This window comes from Dromaius novaehollandiae, chromosome 24 (assembly GCF_036370855.1).
Source record: "Dromaius novaehollandiae isolate bDroNov1 chromosome 24, bDroNov1.hap1, whole genome shotgun sequence".
Taxonomy (NCBI): Eukaryota; Metazoa; Chordata; class Aves; order Casuariiformes; family Dromaiidae; genus Dromaius; species Dromaius novaehollandiae.
The window spans coordinates 8,941,817-8,956,097 of NC_088121.1; the positions used below are offsets into that span (position 1 = coordinate 8,941,817).

Genomic DNA, 14,281 nt, shown 5'->3' on the forward strand with positions numbered 1-14,281 from the left:
CCCCCCGGGCAGGTTTGGAGGAGAAAATGCAAAATCGGGGCCTCCATCCATACGAAAATTAAAGGTTAAGGATAATGATTAAAGCTGGATGCTGTATTTCCTGTTGGGAACAGCGTTGGATGATAGCAACGCAGCAGATGTGGCCCCAGTGGCCCCCGGCGCATGGAGCCGGCGGGGACCACGGCGGGGGCTCCACGGGGATCCGGGGTGAGCCGGGGAGTCCCGGTCTGGGAACAGGGCTGGTGACCAGCTCCTTTGATCCTGCTTTCTCCTGGAGGCTTATTTTAACAACCACTAGCTGCAGCAGAAGGATGGAGCTCCTCCATCACCTCTCCTGCAGGATGGAGCTCCTCCGGCACCTCTCCTGCAGGATGGAGCTCCTCCGGCACCTCTCCTGTGGGATGGAGCTCCTCCACCACCTCTCCTGCGGGATGGAGCTCCTCCGGCACCTCTCCTGCGGGATGGAGCTCCTCTGGCACCTCTCCTGCAGGATGGAGCTCCTCCGGCACTTCTCCTGTGGGATGGAGCTCCTCCATCATCTCTCCTGCAGGATGGAGCTCCTCAATCACATCTCCTGCAGGATGGAGCTCCTCCATCACCTCTCCTGCAGGATGGAGCTCCTCCGGCACCTCTCCTGCAGGAAGGGTCCCCGGTCCCTTCCCCGTCCTCACACGCTGCTGGGGTTGTAGCAGAGCAGGTTGAACTCCAGGTTTTCGTCCCAGTGCCGCAGCAAGACGAAGAGCTGCTGGGCCGCCGCCTTCACCGTCGCCAGGCTGCAGCCGTCGGGGAAGTCCTGCGCGCCCAGCCACAGGCTGGCCTTGGCGGCCACCAGCTCCCACTCGATGAAGTAGGAAGCGGAGCTGTTCTCCAGCCAGGCCAGGGCCACGGCCGTGGCCCACAGCATCCCCTCCGGCTCCGTCTGCCGCCGCAGCTCCACGTCGGAGAGCAGCGCCTGGACGGCGGAGGCCTCCGCCTCGGAGCCGCTGCGGGCCACGGCGCTCTCCGGGTCGGAGAAGCGGCGGATGGCGATAGCCGGCGGCCAGAGCTCGCGCTCGGCTTCGGAGACGCTTTCCGCGGCGCTGCCCGACAAGTGGCACGGGCGGCCGCCGGGTCCGTTGGGCGCCGAGCCCGGAGCGGGATCTCCGGCGGAGGGACCCTGCCCACGGGCGCCGTCGGGAACCGGGAGCTGCCGGCCGTAGGCGAGGCTCCCGCGGTCTCCGGAGGCGCTGGCCTTCTTGGCACTGGAGGGGCTGAGCGCCAGGCGGTGGCAGGCGAAGGGAGACGTCCACTTGAGCTTCTCCATGGGGATGTTGACCGCTTGGCAGAAGGCCGGGTTCATGAGGAAGGCACCGCAGGCCAGCTGCAGGGACACCTGGAAGGAGCGACGGGCACGTGGAGAAGCTCTGAGATACCAACCGCTCCTTGGAAATTCAGGAAAAGGGGACGCGTCTCGCCCTAGGATCTGGCCGGGGCTCATGGGGCAGCCTTGCCGGCTAATAGGAAATTTTGGGGCTCCGGCACATAGCGCAAACGCCAGCTCTTGCCTCAAGGATGCCTGGAGACCTCCTCCATCTCCGAGCATGCCTGACACAGCCGGCAAACGGAAGCAAGAGGCAGCTCTAGATGATCCAGGAGGAGCCTCCAGGTCTCCGTCGCCCTGTAGCGACCACACAGCCCTGCAGGACCCGGGGACCTCGACCTGCTGCTTACCAGGGGAAGGTAGTCCACGCTCTCGTTGTCGCTCTCCGAGCCGGCTTCGCTCGCTCTGCTCGGAGATTTGCTCATGAAGCCTCTGGCGGCTCGAGTCAGCAGCCTGGTTCGGTTGAGCATCAGCCTGCAGGAGGATGGAGAGGGAGATGGTGCCTACGTGGTCCTCCTGCCGCCCACCCTCTCCTCTGGGAAACCATCCCAGGTCCCCGGCAAGCGGCATCACGGCTCTCAGAGCCCTCGCTCCCAGGTTGTCCCTCCTCTTCCTCACATTTGCGTGAGACCCAACAAGGTGCGAGACACTGGGGCCCCGTGGGTCTGCTAACATCAGCGGAGGTCGAGCCGGTCCATACCTTGCGGTGAAGATGCTCTCCAGGGTTTTCTGGGAATGCACAGACGAAGCAGACGGGCTCTGCAGCGGCGCTGGGAGAAACACAAAGGCAAGGAGAAAATGAAGGAAACCTCCAGTGTAAGGGGAGAAACCCCGCGCGGGCCTTCCCCTACCTTCCGGGACGCCGCAGCGCTTCCAGCTAGAGGAGGAAGGGGTGCTGCAGGGCGACAGGCTGGTCTCGTCCGCGCCTGCAACGGAGGAGCCGCAGCTGCGGCATCACCCACCCGAAACCACCAGCCACGGTTCTCGGATTAATCCTGACCACATGAGACGAGGTCCGGCCCAACTTATCCTCACCGGCAGAGTCTGGCAGGCTTCACGTTCCTCTAGTTACTGCTCACGCGGTAGGTTCGGACCTGACAGTTTTACGATGGCATCACGCCACCGCCCTCGCTAGAGCTCTGCCTGGTTCACACCAAGATCGAGGAGGACAACTACACCCTACCACTCACCTCACCACATTTAAACCGCCCGTCTAACACCGAGCAGCCCGCTAAGAAGGCGGCAGAAGAAAAAGGACCAAGTAGGTCCCTTAAAACCCACGGACTGAACCACCGGGCCCTGTAACAGCGCAGAGGCCAAAGAAATGGAGGAATCTTACCTGTGCCATAAAATCCGTCATCTCCGTTCTGGCCGCAGGACGAGTGGGGACGTCCCACGGGAACGCCGCGATGCCTTCTGCTTCCCGCGCCCAGGCTCCTCTGGCCGCCTTGCTTGGACGCTGCCCCTCGGCAGGAGCAAAGGGTGTTAGAGAGGGACCGGCACGTAGCAGATCCCACAGCTTGATGAGCTTGGGCATTTCTGGGCATCCAGACCCAGCAGGGGCACCGTCCTAGGACGAGCTGCTTTGGTTGACCACACGGAAGAGGTCCTTGCCTCAAGAGTGGCAGGGATGCCTCCAGGCCTTAGCAATGACCTTGGATATGTAGGTCTGGTGGTGACTTCAACCTTGGCTTTGTAGGGTCCTCTCCAAACTAGTCTCTCGGGCAAAACCCTCTCTCCCGGAGCAACGTTTGTCCCCCCTTGCCGGTGCACGAGCCATCCCCACCGACCGGCCTCGCGCAGCCCCGCGTTACCCGTGCCGGGGTACTCGACGACAGTGGGCAGGTAGGTGCCGGCGCTCAGGTCCACCGGCACGAACGCCGTGTACTTGCTGATGACGTTGCAGGCCTTGCTGGTGTGCACGGCGTTGAGCTGGTACCGCCGCCCGGACCCTGCCACGCCAGAGACACCGGGGCTGCAGCGCTCGGCGGCCTCGCTCCACCTCCCAGACCCACCTGTGTGCCTGGACCTCCTCGCAGGCCCTCCCAGCGCAAGCTGGGGCCCTCTAGGCTCTGCCCAGCACTTCATCTCCTGTTATTTTTTTTATATAACTAGTCCTTTTTCCCCTCCATTGCAGCTGCATGTCATGGAGCAGGAGAAAAGGTCAATGAGACGTGACATAGACCATCGTGAGGTTCCTACATGTGATATTCCCCAATGCATCACCACCGCCTGCCCTGGCACTAGCTCAGGAGATGGCTGAAGGTGCTGGGAAGCCGCCCCGGAGACCGGCTGGGGTCCGGGCTGGGGATTACCGTGCTCGATTTCGCCCTCCTTCTCCGCGAGCTGCTCGAAGTCCCGGATGACGGCCTTGGCTGCCAGGTGGTGGAAGGTCTCGCTCCACAGATCCGCGTCACCGTCCTCGCGGCTCCCGCGGAAGAGCGGGCGGATGTCGAAAGCGACCTCCCACTGCACGGGCTCGTCGCTCCGCAGCCCCTTCACCACCGCCTTGCAGGAGGCCCCAGGGCAGCGCAGGGAGCCGCGGGCTGAGCCAAGGTCACTGTCCGGAGGCTCCCAGTCGGAGGAGGTCTCTGTCTCGAAGGCGAAGGACGGATGCTGGGCGGGCTCTGCGGAGAGGTGACAGGCGCATCATCCATCGCGTCTGCGCCAGCCGAATTCCCTGCTGTCCCCGAAAAGCCTCCGTAATTCCCAGTTTCGACATGGCCCCGCTTACCCGGGTCCCCGGGGCTTCGGCTCTCTGACGACGACCGCAAGCCAGTGCCAGCGTCGAGCGGCCCCAGGCCGCTTCCCGGAGCCGGGTGCTGCAGCCCGTCTCGCGCCGGCGGGCAGTCGGCATCGCGGCAGGAGGACGCGGGGTGCTGGTGGGGCAGGGACCGAGGGGAAGAAAAGAGATGGAGGAGCCGGCGGCGGAGGGATGCAGGAGCCGGCAGCGGAGGGATGGAGGAGCGGTTGCTTAGTAACCGGCGGAGAGCGGAGCGAGGGATGGGGAGGACAGGATCCTGGCTGGCGAGGCCACCGGTCTCAGCACCCGGCTGCAAGAGACCTCTCCAGGTGCCAGGCAGGAGCTTGGGAGAAAACCTTCCCACCCTCCCCTGGATTGGCCCGAAAAACCTTCCCTGCGCTGGGATTTGTAGGGATGCAGGGCGTCCGCTTGGAAACCATCTCTTGGCATCCAGGTCGCAGCTTCGAGAAGCTTTTCCTGCATGCAAAGCCTCTCCGGCGGGACGCCGGCACCAGGAGCCCGGCACGTACCTGGGCATCCGCCTGCCATGGCTCCGGGCTGACCCGCTGCAGGTCCTGCAGGTGGGTTTTCCGAAGGGGGATCCTCGCCGGGACGCTGCTGCCCGGGTCGCTAGCCGTGGGCGCCTTTCTGAACGGCTCGCGGTCGGCGATTTGGTTGGCACTGTATGCCCGGCGCCGGGAAGAGGCCTTGGCGTCCGCTCCTGCGCCGAGGGAGAGAGGATCAGCTCTGCTCGGGGGTTTTAAACCCCCCAGGCTTAAAACCCTGGGTTTTAAGCAAGGCAATGAAACCGGGAAAGCAAGTAAAACCCTCAAAACCCCTGGGGACGCCGGGAGAAGAGGTTGGAGAGCTTTCATCTGAGTGATATTCAGCCAGCAAAAAAACCAAAACCAACCCAAAACCCAACTGCGTTTACCCAGATCTCCCTGGAGAAGACAAACGGTTCGCTAACAAAATCTCATTAGCGCAGACATTTCCCTGTCGGGGCGAGAGTAAAGTTTCCCATGGAAACGCATGGATTTCTCATCGTTTTTGACAAGCTGGACCAGCACGGCCAAACTCGCACTCGGGGAGGGAAGGGCTTGGATGGATCAAAGACTCTCCGAATATAAGCCAAGATCGCCCCGGGAGTAAGAGATCTCCCTCCCGGCATGGGAACGCAACCGGTTTTGGGGAGGAAAAGCTGACCGGTGTCAGTGTCGGAGTCTCCGCCGGGCTCTCTGCCCACGGGCAGGTGGTCGGGGCCGCCCCGCTCGGAGACGCAGCAGCCCTCCGAGTCCTGGGAGTAGCTCCAGCTCTCCGCACCCGCTCCCTCTTCCTGGGAGTGGAAGAAGACGGAGCTGCCCGACTCCTGGGATCGCATCGCGCTGTAACGTCGCCTCTTGTCCTGGGTGGGAGGAGAGAGAGGGATAGCGGTGACCTTACTCCGCTCCCATCGCCCCCACGGCTCCCCGGATGCTTCCCTGCCCGCCCGGGGCAGCAGGTCTACCGGGAAAGCGGGAGCCGCAGCATTGGAGCTGGCACGCCTCCGCGGAGCAAACCCACCCGGCGTTTGCATCCCCAGATTCCCCACTCACGGCTCTGGGGTTGGGGCTGTACGGGGAGGTGTCGCAGACGACGCCGTAGCCCACCAGACGGTCGCCCGGGAAGAGGCAGCGGGCGCTGACGGGGGAAACCAGGACCTCGGTGCTTTCGGGAAAGACCCACTCCACGGACACGTCGCTCAGCGCCGGCGCCATCGCCTTCTTCAGCGACTTGATCATCTGAGAAGGAAACACGGGGGTAAAAGAAAGCGTCCCGAGAAAATCCGCAATCCTTCCCCAAGTCCCGGCATTCCCATGCTGACGGCTCGGCTATTTTGGGAACGGGCCCTTGCCGGCGCAAAGCACTGCCGGAGGCCAGCGATGCCCTGCCAACCGCACGGGTGAAGACCCACATCCATGAATATCATGTGGACAAATCCTAGGAGAAGCAAACACCCAGTTTAGACACCGGGACCTCTTGAACGGCCTCGCTGCTTTTTCCCACGGCATGGGAGATGTGCCGGGCTGTTTTACGAGGCCCTTAACCGATGCATCACGCTGCTGGAGGCACCGAGCTGCACAGCCCGCAAAGCTCTTTATTAATAGCTCTATTAAAAAAAAAAAACACCCTCCCTTCCCTGTCTTTGCTCGTCGTTTACAGCAGAAACGCTGGCGCTTCGCTGTCGTTGCAGGCTGCAGGCTTCAGGAGAGGGGCAGACCGATGGAGATCAAGAGCTTTCCAGAGTTATTTAGGAGCTAAAGACCTAATTCTTGCCGGATTGAGTCATTTCGGCGGATGACGGGCCGGGATGCTCTTTCCTCCCCTCCCGCTCACCCGCCTGATGCCGACGGGAGCCAGCGCCCTTCGAGCCTCCGGCAAGGTCCGGCGGCTGCTCCCGGGGCCGGATCCAACCCGAACCTGCGGCGGTGGTCGTACCTTGGGCTGCAGCCTCTCCCCCTCCGCCGGGAACTCGGCGCTGCCCTTGGACACGGCGGCCAGCCCGCGAACCAGCCTCCTGCAGGGCTCCCGCCCGATGCCGAAGCTGTAGCACCTGCGAGAGGACGGGGAGCGGTGACGATCTCGGGACAGCAGAAACCCCAGTTGGCCCCGCAGGCCGGAGAAGCCACCTTTTTTCTCACCCCTCCACCCTCCGCTCTCCTCCCGGGATGCCATGCAGCCGTCCGGCGCATCCGGAGGGAAAAACATCAGCTCCTCCAGGAACTGCTCCAAAACACCTCCGATCCCTTCCCAAAGAGCAGCCGGTGGCTGCAACGCCCAAGGGCTTCCTAGCAGGACCTCCAACCCCCAGGTCCTCTCCGACCATCACCAGGTGCTTCACTGCCGGTTCAGCTCTTTCCCCTGCGGAGTCCGTGGCCCACGGCATTAAAGACCTAGGAATTATCTCGGCTCGTGATTAAAATTAAGCGTTTGCTCAAGGAAAGAGGAACCGCTCCCCTAACGCCCGGCTCGGGGGCCCAGGAGCTGCAGGCTGCAAAGCTGGAGCTGACCGGGAAGGGAGTGCAGGCGGACGGGTAGGACAGTTTTCAGCGCACAGCCAGGACGGCGGCTAGACCGGGCAGAAAACCCCTTTCGCCAGCAAACTGCAGCTCCGCGAGGAGCTTTTCTCACAGAGGTTTTTAATCCCCAGACAGCTGCAAATCTTCGGTTAGCCTCATACCTTCTTAAACAAGGCTCTGAGCTTCTTTGAGGCATGGGCCGGACACATGACTCAAAGATGCACGGTGCGGGGCCTCCGTATTTAGCCCACCAGCCCACCTCTCGAAGAGGCAGGGCCGGGTGTGGGTTGCCCCACGCAGCTGAGGAGCAACAAGACCTCCAGAGTAGAAAAGGCAGAGACCAGCTTCCCTGAAGCCTGAGGGATTCAAGAGGAACAAGGTTTCCTCATATTTTTTCTTATGTTCAAGGGTTTCTTAGGTTCCTCCTATGCTTCATGCCCTTAAAGAGATCGGAGGAGAAACCAGAGTGGCTGGTCCTCAAGCCCAGGCAACCAGGCGATTATCCTGCCTTGGAGCATGGAAAAAGCATCCAAGCTCCTGGGACCAGTTGCCGAACCCATGGAGGTGCTCCCGTGGCCGGCACAGGTGGACTCCCCACCTCGGTTTCCGAAGCGGGGACATCCATGGTCAACCCTCAGTCAACCCTGCGGGGACGAGCCCTGCCGCTCGCCCTACCTGGTGGAGCACGCGTGGTTTCGCAGCAGCTCGAGGACCTTGCCCGTATCGCCGGCGGCCCCGCGGGTCAGCAGGAAGAGCAGCCTGGGGTGGCCCCTGTGGATCGGCTGCCGAACGACCCACTTCAAGGGCGAGAAGACGTTGGCGGCGCCCATGTCGGCCCGGATCCTCTTGACGCTCTCGCAGGCGATGGCCAGGCTCTCCTGCGAGACGAGCGGTGGGATCGTCCGCCTCCGGCCCAGCACCCCGTGCCGAGCACCAGCTCCTTCGGCCGCCTCCTCACCTACCTCGCAGTAGGTCTGGCTGGCGGGGAACAGCGCCTTGAAGGTCGATCCGAACCCAACGACGTTGAAGAGACACGCCGGCCTCAGGCTCTTGAGAACCACCAGCAGGGCATCCTGCGAGGTGGAAAGCGAGCAGACGTCGGCGCATGGGGCACCGGACCCCTCTCGGGCGGCCTCGGCAGCAAGAACTCTCTTAGCTGTTGAATTTGCCTTGGCGCCCGAGAAGCGGAGACCACGGGGGTCTCTGCAAACAGGAGACAGCTACGAAGGAGCTCCCACGCCCGAGCAATCGGAGCTGCAAACAAGGGAGGACGGCACGGAGCAAAGCGCCGGCCCAGCGCTCGCCCTTTCGTTGGCTTAACCCAACCTGCCGCCTCAAACCCGCGGGAGCAGATTTACGTCGTCGCTTCCCAGGAGGCTCCAGGGAAGCCGGCGCTTCCCAATCTCCGCCATTCCCTTCTCGCAACTCATTACGCGGAGAAAAACAGATTTCCAAGTGTTTCCATCAAAGCATTTCCCAACGCGGGTTACTGATGGACGCTCCCGCTAGGGAAGGATGCGACCAGGACACGTGGGCTCAGGGAGGCCCTCAGGCATCCAAACGCCGCCCATCCAAAGCTCTGCAGCACCGCTCACCTTGGTGGGTCCCAAGGAGGATGTGCGGGGGCAGCGCGGCCCCGGGCCCTGCTCAGGAAGGTGTAATATTTGTTAAGCTCTTGGGGTTCAACTGGCCCCAAAAATGCAAGCGGAAACTTTGCCAAGACCGCCTTGGCCGCAGCTGCTCATGGAGATGGACCAGCTGGCAGCCATCGGACACAGAGCTGGCCTCCGGAGCGCGCTAGGCAGGGTAACGGGAATTAAATAGGTGCTGGATGGGCTTTGCTCCGTGACTCGTCCAGGCACACAGAGCTGCTCATCAGCGCAACGTCTCCTCGTGTGCGCTCAGCACCTCTCCCTGAAGCATCCCCTGAGGTTCTCCAGGGGTTTCCGAGCCCTCCCTGGAGACGGGGAGAGCTGGAGAAGGGCTGCGGAAGGTGGGCAAGGCAGCTAGAGAGGCAAAGCCATCTCTGCATCTGATCCACCGATAGGAAGGAGAGGAACAGGGACAGAGCGGGGGAGAGCCAGCCTCGCTGCAGGCACCTAACGAGCAACGCGGTTACGGTGACTGAAGTCGCAGCATATAATTACCCCCCGTCCCCTCCTAATGAAGGCTCATCAGCACGCCGCAACCCCCGCCGCTCGCTAACGCTCATCCCTCGCTCGCGTGCGGGCCCTTCCCCTGCCGCGCGGTACCTTGACGCGGCTGATGTCGACGGCGCTCATGCTTCCGCTGCGGTCCACGAGGAAGACGAACTCCCCGTGGGCTTTGCCGAGGTCGGGCTGGACCGTCCTCAGGTCGGGGCAGAAGTTCAGCATGACGACGGGGTGGTGGGGGAGATCCTTGTTCAGACGCTTCCGGATGATTTCGGTCTGCGAGACAAGGAGGGAGCTCGAGAGGGGAAGCAAAAGCGGTTGCTTTTGCTGCCCCTTCCAGCCACAGGTTTGAACTGGACTTGAAGATTAAGGACGTGGTCTCTCGTGGGCAGGTATCAGCTTGTCCTGGCCTTGGGGATGGAAACACCTGAGCGCTGCTTGTGCAGCAGCTTCCTCCATCCATCTCCCCCGTGGACCTGCTGCAAGGACAGACGAGAGGCTGGAGAACGAAAGGGAAAGATCGGGCCCTAACGAAGCACCTTGCAAAATCGATTCACCAAACGTTTCATTAGTTCCCCCCGAAAACGTGATTCATTAGCGGGCTTTAGTATTACACCGAGGCACCGAAGGTTTTGTCCACGGTCGCTCAGTGATGAAGTGCAAGATCCAGCGCTCAGTGGGTTGCGCTCGCTGGTTTGAGTCATTCCCGTTGAATTGGGTTTTTCTGCCCCTTTCTTTTCTCCTTTTTCAGGACATACTTTCAATAGGAGCCTGCGTGATACATGTGTCTTTTCTGCACGTGTCTCAGCTCTAACGGCCTTCTGCATTTTGTCTAATTTCATTTCACGTATCCATCTCCATCATAAAAAGCAATAAAATCAAACTGGGGAAAAAAACCCTCCCGCGATGGTTTTATAATCTCCTTTTATGTGTGTATAAAGCAGTGCTGGGTACCGAGTCTCGGCTGAAGCGAATCGGCAGCGCGTTGCTGCTTTCGAGGGAGCGCCGTGACTGCACATCAGAGCCGGGGGCCTTTCGCTGCCGGGCCGGCGGTGCCGAAACGCGGCTGCCTCCCCGGAGGCTTTGTTTGCTTTTCAAAAGGCTGCTGGTTTTGGCTGCTTTTGGGAGAAACTAGCCAGACCCCAAAGAGCTGGGCTTGTTTTCTCCAGCTGGTGAGTCATATTCCTCGATGTTGCTATGAGCTAACCACCGATCTTTGTTTTACATAACGCCGCGCTCTCGAGAGGCCCCGCAGACCGACGCTTCCAGCTACGCTGCCCGAGCATCTCCGCTCCCACCCTGCAAAGAGGCTTCTCGTAGTCGCGGGGACAAGCTGTCACCTCAGCCAGGCCAGGAGGTCGCGTCAACCGGCAGCCGACCGCAGCGCGTGTCCCGCGACCCCGACGGCTGACGAGCAGCCACGGCTTCTGCACAGCAAACCTTGGGAATTAATTAGCATTTACTGCCGAAATTTCTGGGCTAATTCGGTTAAGGCAAAAGGAGCCTCGCGCCGTGCCCTGAGCAGCGGCGTTAGCCCATCGTCTACCCCAGGCATCGAGGGATAAAGCTCATTTCCAAGGTGGGGAGAGCCCTGGGTATCCACCTTGGTGGTTTCCTCCGTACGGCCGCTTCCCAGGCCTCCCGGGGCACCGAGGCGGGTTTCCAGCCGGGAAGCGGCTCCGGCGTGAGCCCCGCCGGATAATTTGCCGTGCTAAAGAGACAGAGGTAATTAGAGAGCCGTGTGAGCCAGCGCGTGGGAGGTTCGCTCCGTTCCACCTGCGGAAGGCAATTAGAGGAGCCGCCTGCCGCGCAAGCGAGCACGGCCCTGATCCCTGCACCAAGCCGCGCGGGGAAGTGAAGGGCGAAAGAGAGAGAGAAAACGGTCGATTTGCCTCCGGCGAGAGCGCAGCAGCCTGGGGAGGCACCTCCGCAGCGGCTCCGGGAAGGCCGCCAAGCAGAGCCCTGCTCAGGTTACCCTCAGCCATCAGCACCCAGCCTCGGAGACTGAGTTTTGGGGGAACCGAGCACCCCCGGTTGCAAAGGAGGACCACCGTGCCCATAAAACAGGGAACAAGCACGCGAACGCCCGGGCTGCACTTGCCCGACGTGTGCGTTAGCTCAAGCCCACCCTTGAATTTCCACCAGCCCTGACCAGTCACCTCCTCCCCACCGCTCTGACACACTGATACGGTAACTTAGAAGAGGCTCATTCACCGCTCGCTCATCGCTGAAAGACGAGGCACGAATCCCGCGGCAGGTATTTTTCTATTTGCTGATCAAGAGAATAAAGAGACGTTTCTATTACCTCGCCTTCAGCTTAGCTCCTCGTTCCGAGCCAAATCGCTCACATCTTTCTGACAGCTATCCAGAAACGGTAAACATTTACCGAGCAACCAAAGGAATATTTTATTCCAAGTCTTTGCAATAATACCCGTAATGCCATAATAATGTACCTATCTAATTACACTACGCTAGACTAGTACTAATTATACACACAATAACCGTCTCCGAGCTCCTTCCACACTCAGTTTATCGGGAGCGTTGCAGAACTTTCCCTTCCTCCTCTGCACAAGCCCCTCTCCGAGGGCGGACGCTGCAGGGATTATCGGGCCAGCACGATGTGTGCTGCTGCAAGCAAACCGCAATCATTCACTTGCGCAGCTCCAGCCTCGAGGAAAGCCTCGGCTAATGCCCGGCAGCTTTTCGTTCTCACCTTTTTCTCAGCGCTGGGGTCCTTCTTGGTGCCTTTAATGAAGTCGTTCTTCCCCTTCAGGTGTTGTTCGTACTCCGCAGGTGTCATGTCACCATCTTCCATTAAAATATGGGGCTTATAGGGCTCTGGAAACGCAGAGTGAAGAACGGCCGTGGTTAAACGTTAGATTTGCAAGGGATGCAGGCACCGCAGTTGCAAAGGTGCAGCAGCAACGCTGCGCTCAGGGCCAGCACGGGCAAGCTGGAGAGGGCCTGGTTTATCCCAGAGAAGGTCTCACCACTGACACAACATTTGCCTGGTATCTCCAAACCAAAGCCAGTTCCACCTGTCTCCAGGACTACGTAGGGTCCCGGGAAGGGGTGAGAACAGCAGCAGCAAGCGGAGCCCACCTACCGCTCGGGTGGATGAGGATCTCCACGGGCCTGTCGAAGGTGTGCTTGTCGGCCAGCGTGATCACGATGCTCTTGGCGGAGCGAGCGGAGGGGTCGGCGTCCGCGCGGAGCTCGTGCGTGGGGCTCTCGACGCCTGCCCGGGGAAACCGGGGCGCGGTTAGAGGCCGAGGGCAGGGGAGGTCGCAGGGAGGAGACAGCAAGACGGCAAAGGACAGAGGCCCGCGGACAGGAACCGAGCGGGCTGTGCAACGCTTCTGGAGCACCAACAGCCCAATCGTAGCATTAACCCCTGCCCGGATGGTGCAGGAGAGCATCAGCTGCAGACGTGCAATGGCCAGAGAAGGGCGACCAGGGTGAGATGCCACCAGCACTGTGCCGATGAATCCTCCACAGCGCAGCTAAATTGGCAAAACAGGCTCCACGTCTGGGGAGCGGAAAAGCAGCGAGAGGGCGGAGATCGCCCAGCGCTCCTACCTGCCAGCAAGCACGGCCCCCGGATCTCCAGCTGGAAGCTGAACTCGTACTCGGAGGGGTTGGTGGCCTCGCTCTCCAGCAGCCGAGCCAAGCAGAACCTGCTCCCGTGCTCCGGGCTCCCCGATCCACAGCAGTGCCTGTCGCTGCCAGCGAGACGAACCCCCCATTGACACCGTGCATGTGTTATATCCCCCCGGGACTTGTAAATCCGCTGCGGATAAGCTGTCCTGCCTCCCACAGCAGCAGCCCCTTCGACAGGGCTGTGGGTCGGCAAGGACTGGTCTTCTGCAGAGCTGGGGATGGGGGAGGAAAACACCAGAAGAGCAACAGGGAGAAAGAAGGGAAAATCAGAGCTGGGAAAGGGCATGACGCAACGGAGATGGGAAGGAGAAAGGGAGCTCCTTCAGAGCCAGTTGCACCTCTAGATACAACGGCAAGGTGATTCCCAAAGATTTAGATCCCCATGGGGAAAGCAAGGCTTGGAAGCATGGTGATACACGGGCCATCCCCCCAAATCTGTCCCGCCCGGAGCCCATCCCGCCGCTTCGTACGTTGGGAGCTGGTGCCCAGAAAGGCTGCTGACGCTCTCCAGGCCGCTCTGGGGGACCCTGGGGACGCACACGGCCGGCAGAAGGACCCTCACGGCCCCACTGGGCAGCGTCTGCAGCTCAGAGGAGGTGCTGATGAAGATGGACACGCTTTGCAAGGGAGGAATCGTGCCCAGGTTTGCCACGAAAACGATCCTCTCCAAGTCCTCATCCAGCAGGATCCTCCCTGCACGGAGAGACAGGCACACCGGGAAGACGTGCTGCATCGCAACCATACAAAATGCTCCTCCCCTGCTCTCCTACAACCACCCCAGCCCTGGATCAAGCAACGGAGCTTTCCAAAATGGGTGAGACCACCACATTTGTCAGATACTGTCAGAAGGACAAGGGCTCCAGAGGTCCCAAGACTCAGTTTTTCAACGCAAGCCCTCTCGATGCCTCGGCATACGACAGGCGGTCGCTCCCGGCCACCTCCGTATCCTCTTTCCCTGCTTTTCTTCCCCACGTTCACCAAAATGCCCCAAAGCCTCTTACCACCCCCGCCGTGAGCTCTTCCATCGGGGAGGCTGCAGCAGTCGAAGCAGCAGTCGTCTATCTTGGTCTTGGCCTTGATCTGCACCGTCACGGCACGCCGGGCCACGGCCGCTTCGAAGCCGACGACCGTGGTGCACTCGTCCAAGGGATAGACGAAGAGACCTGCCAGCCGGAAGGTTTTTAGCGACACTGAGAGCTCGGGGGGGCCCACCAAGCTGGGAGACCCACCAAGCTGGGACTGCAGGAGGTCAGCTGCCCCGCTTTGCACCTCCCTGCATGCTCCAGGGATTTTTCAGGCACTTGCC

General features: G+C 61.1%; 1 protein-coding gene across 6 annotated transcripts in view; it reads right to left on the reverse strand.

Moving 5' to 3' along the window:
• VWA5B1 (von Willebrand factor A domain containing 5B1) overlaps positions 1-14,281 on the reverse strand; it is a 26,823-nt gene continuing 12,542 nt past the window's right edge. For 5 of the 6 annotated variants that reach the window (XM_064497096.1, XM_064497095.1, XM_064497094.1 and 2 more), the window contains 20 exons: positions 13,977-14,138; positions 13,446-13,668; positions 12,895-13,037; positions 12,422-12,553; positions 12,029-12,153; positions 9,415-9,591; positions 8,125-8,235; positions 7,838-8,040; positions 6,582-6,696; positions 5,699-5,884; positions 5,310-5,508; positions 4,634-4,824; positions 4,095-4,239; positions 3,676-3,987; positions 3,175-3,312; positions 2,700-2,819; positions 2,212-2,286; positions 2,061-2,130; positions 1,711-1,834; positions 1-1,372 (listed from right to left, as the gene is read on the reverse strand). In XM_064497096.1, coding sequence (XP_064353166.1) covers positions 668-1,372; positions 1,711-1,834; positions 2,061-2,130; positions 2,212-2,286; positions 2,700-2,819; positions 3,175-3,312; positions 3,676-3,987; positions 4,095-4,239; positions 4,634-4,824; positions 5,310-5,508; positions 5,699-5,884; positions 6,582-6,696; positions 7,838-8,040; positions 8,125-8,235; positions 9,415-9,591; positions 12,029-12,153; positions 12,422-12,553; positions 12,895-13,037; positions 13,446-13,668; positions 13,977-14,138 — 3,656 coding nt within the window. In that variant the 3' untranslated portion in view covers positions 1-667. The remainder of the gene's footprint in view (positions 1,373-1,710; positions 1,835-2,060; positions 2,131-2,211; positions 2,287-2,699; positions 2,820-3,174; positions 3,313-3,675; positions 3,988-4,094; positions 4,240-4,633; positions 4,825-5,309; positions 5,509-5,698; positions 5,885-6,581; positions 6,697-7,837; positions 8,041-8,124; positions 8,236-9,414; positions 9,592-12,028; positions 12,154-12,421; positions 12,554-12,894; positions 13,038-13,445; positions 13,669-13,976; positions 14,139-14,281) is intronic. The other variant, XM_064497098.1, reaches the window with a different exon arrangement.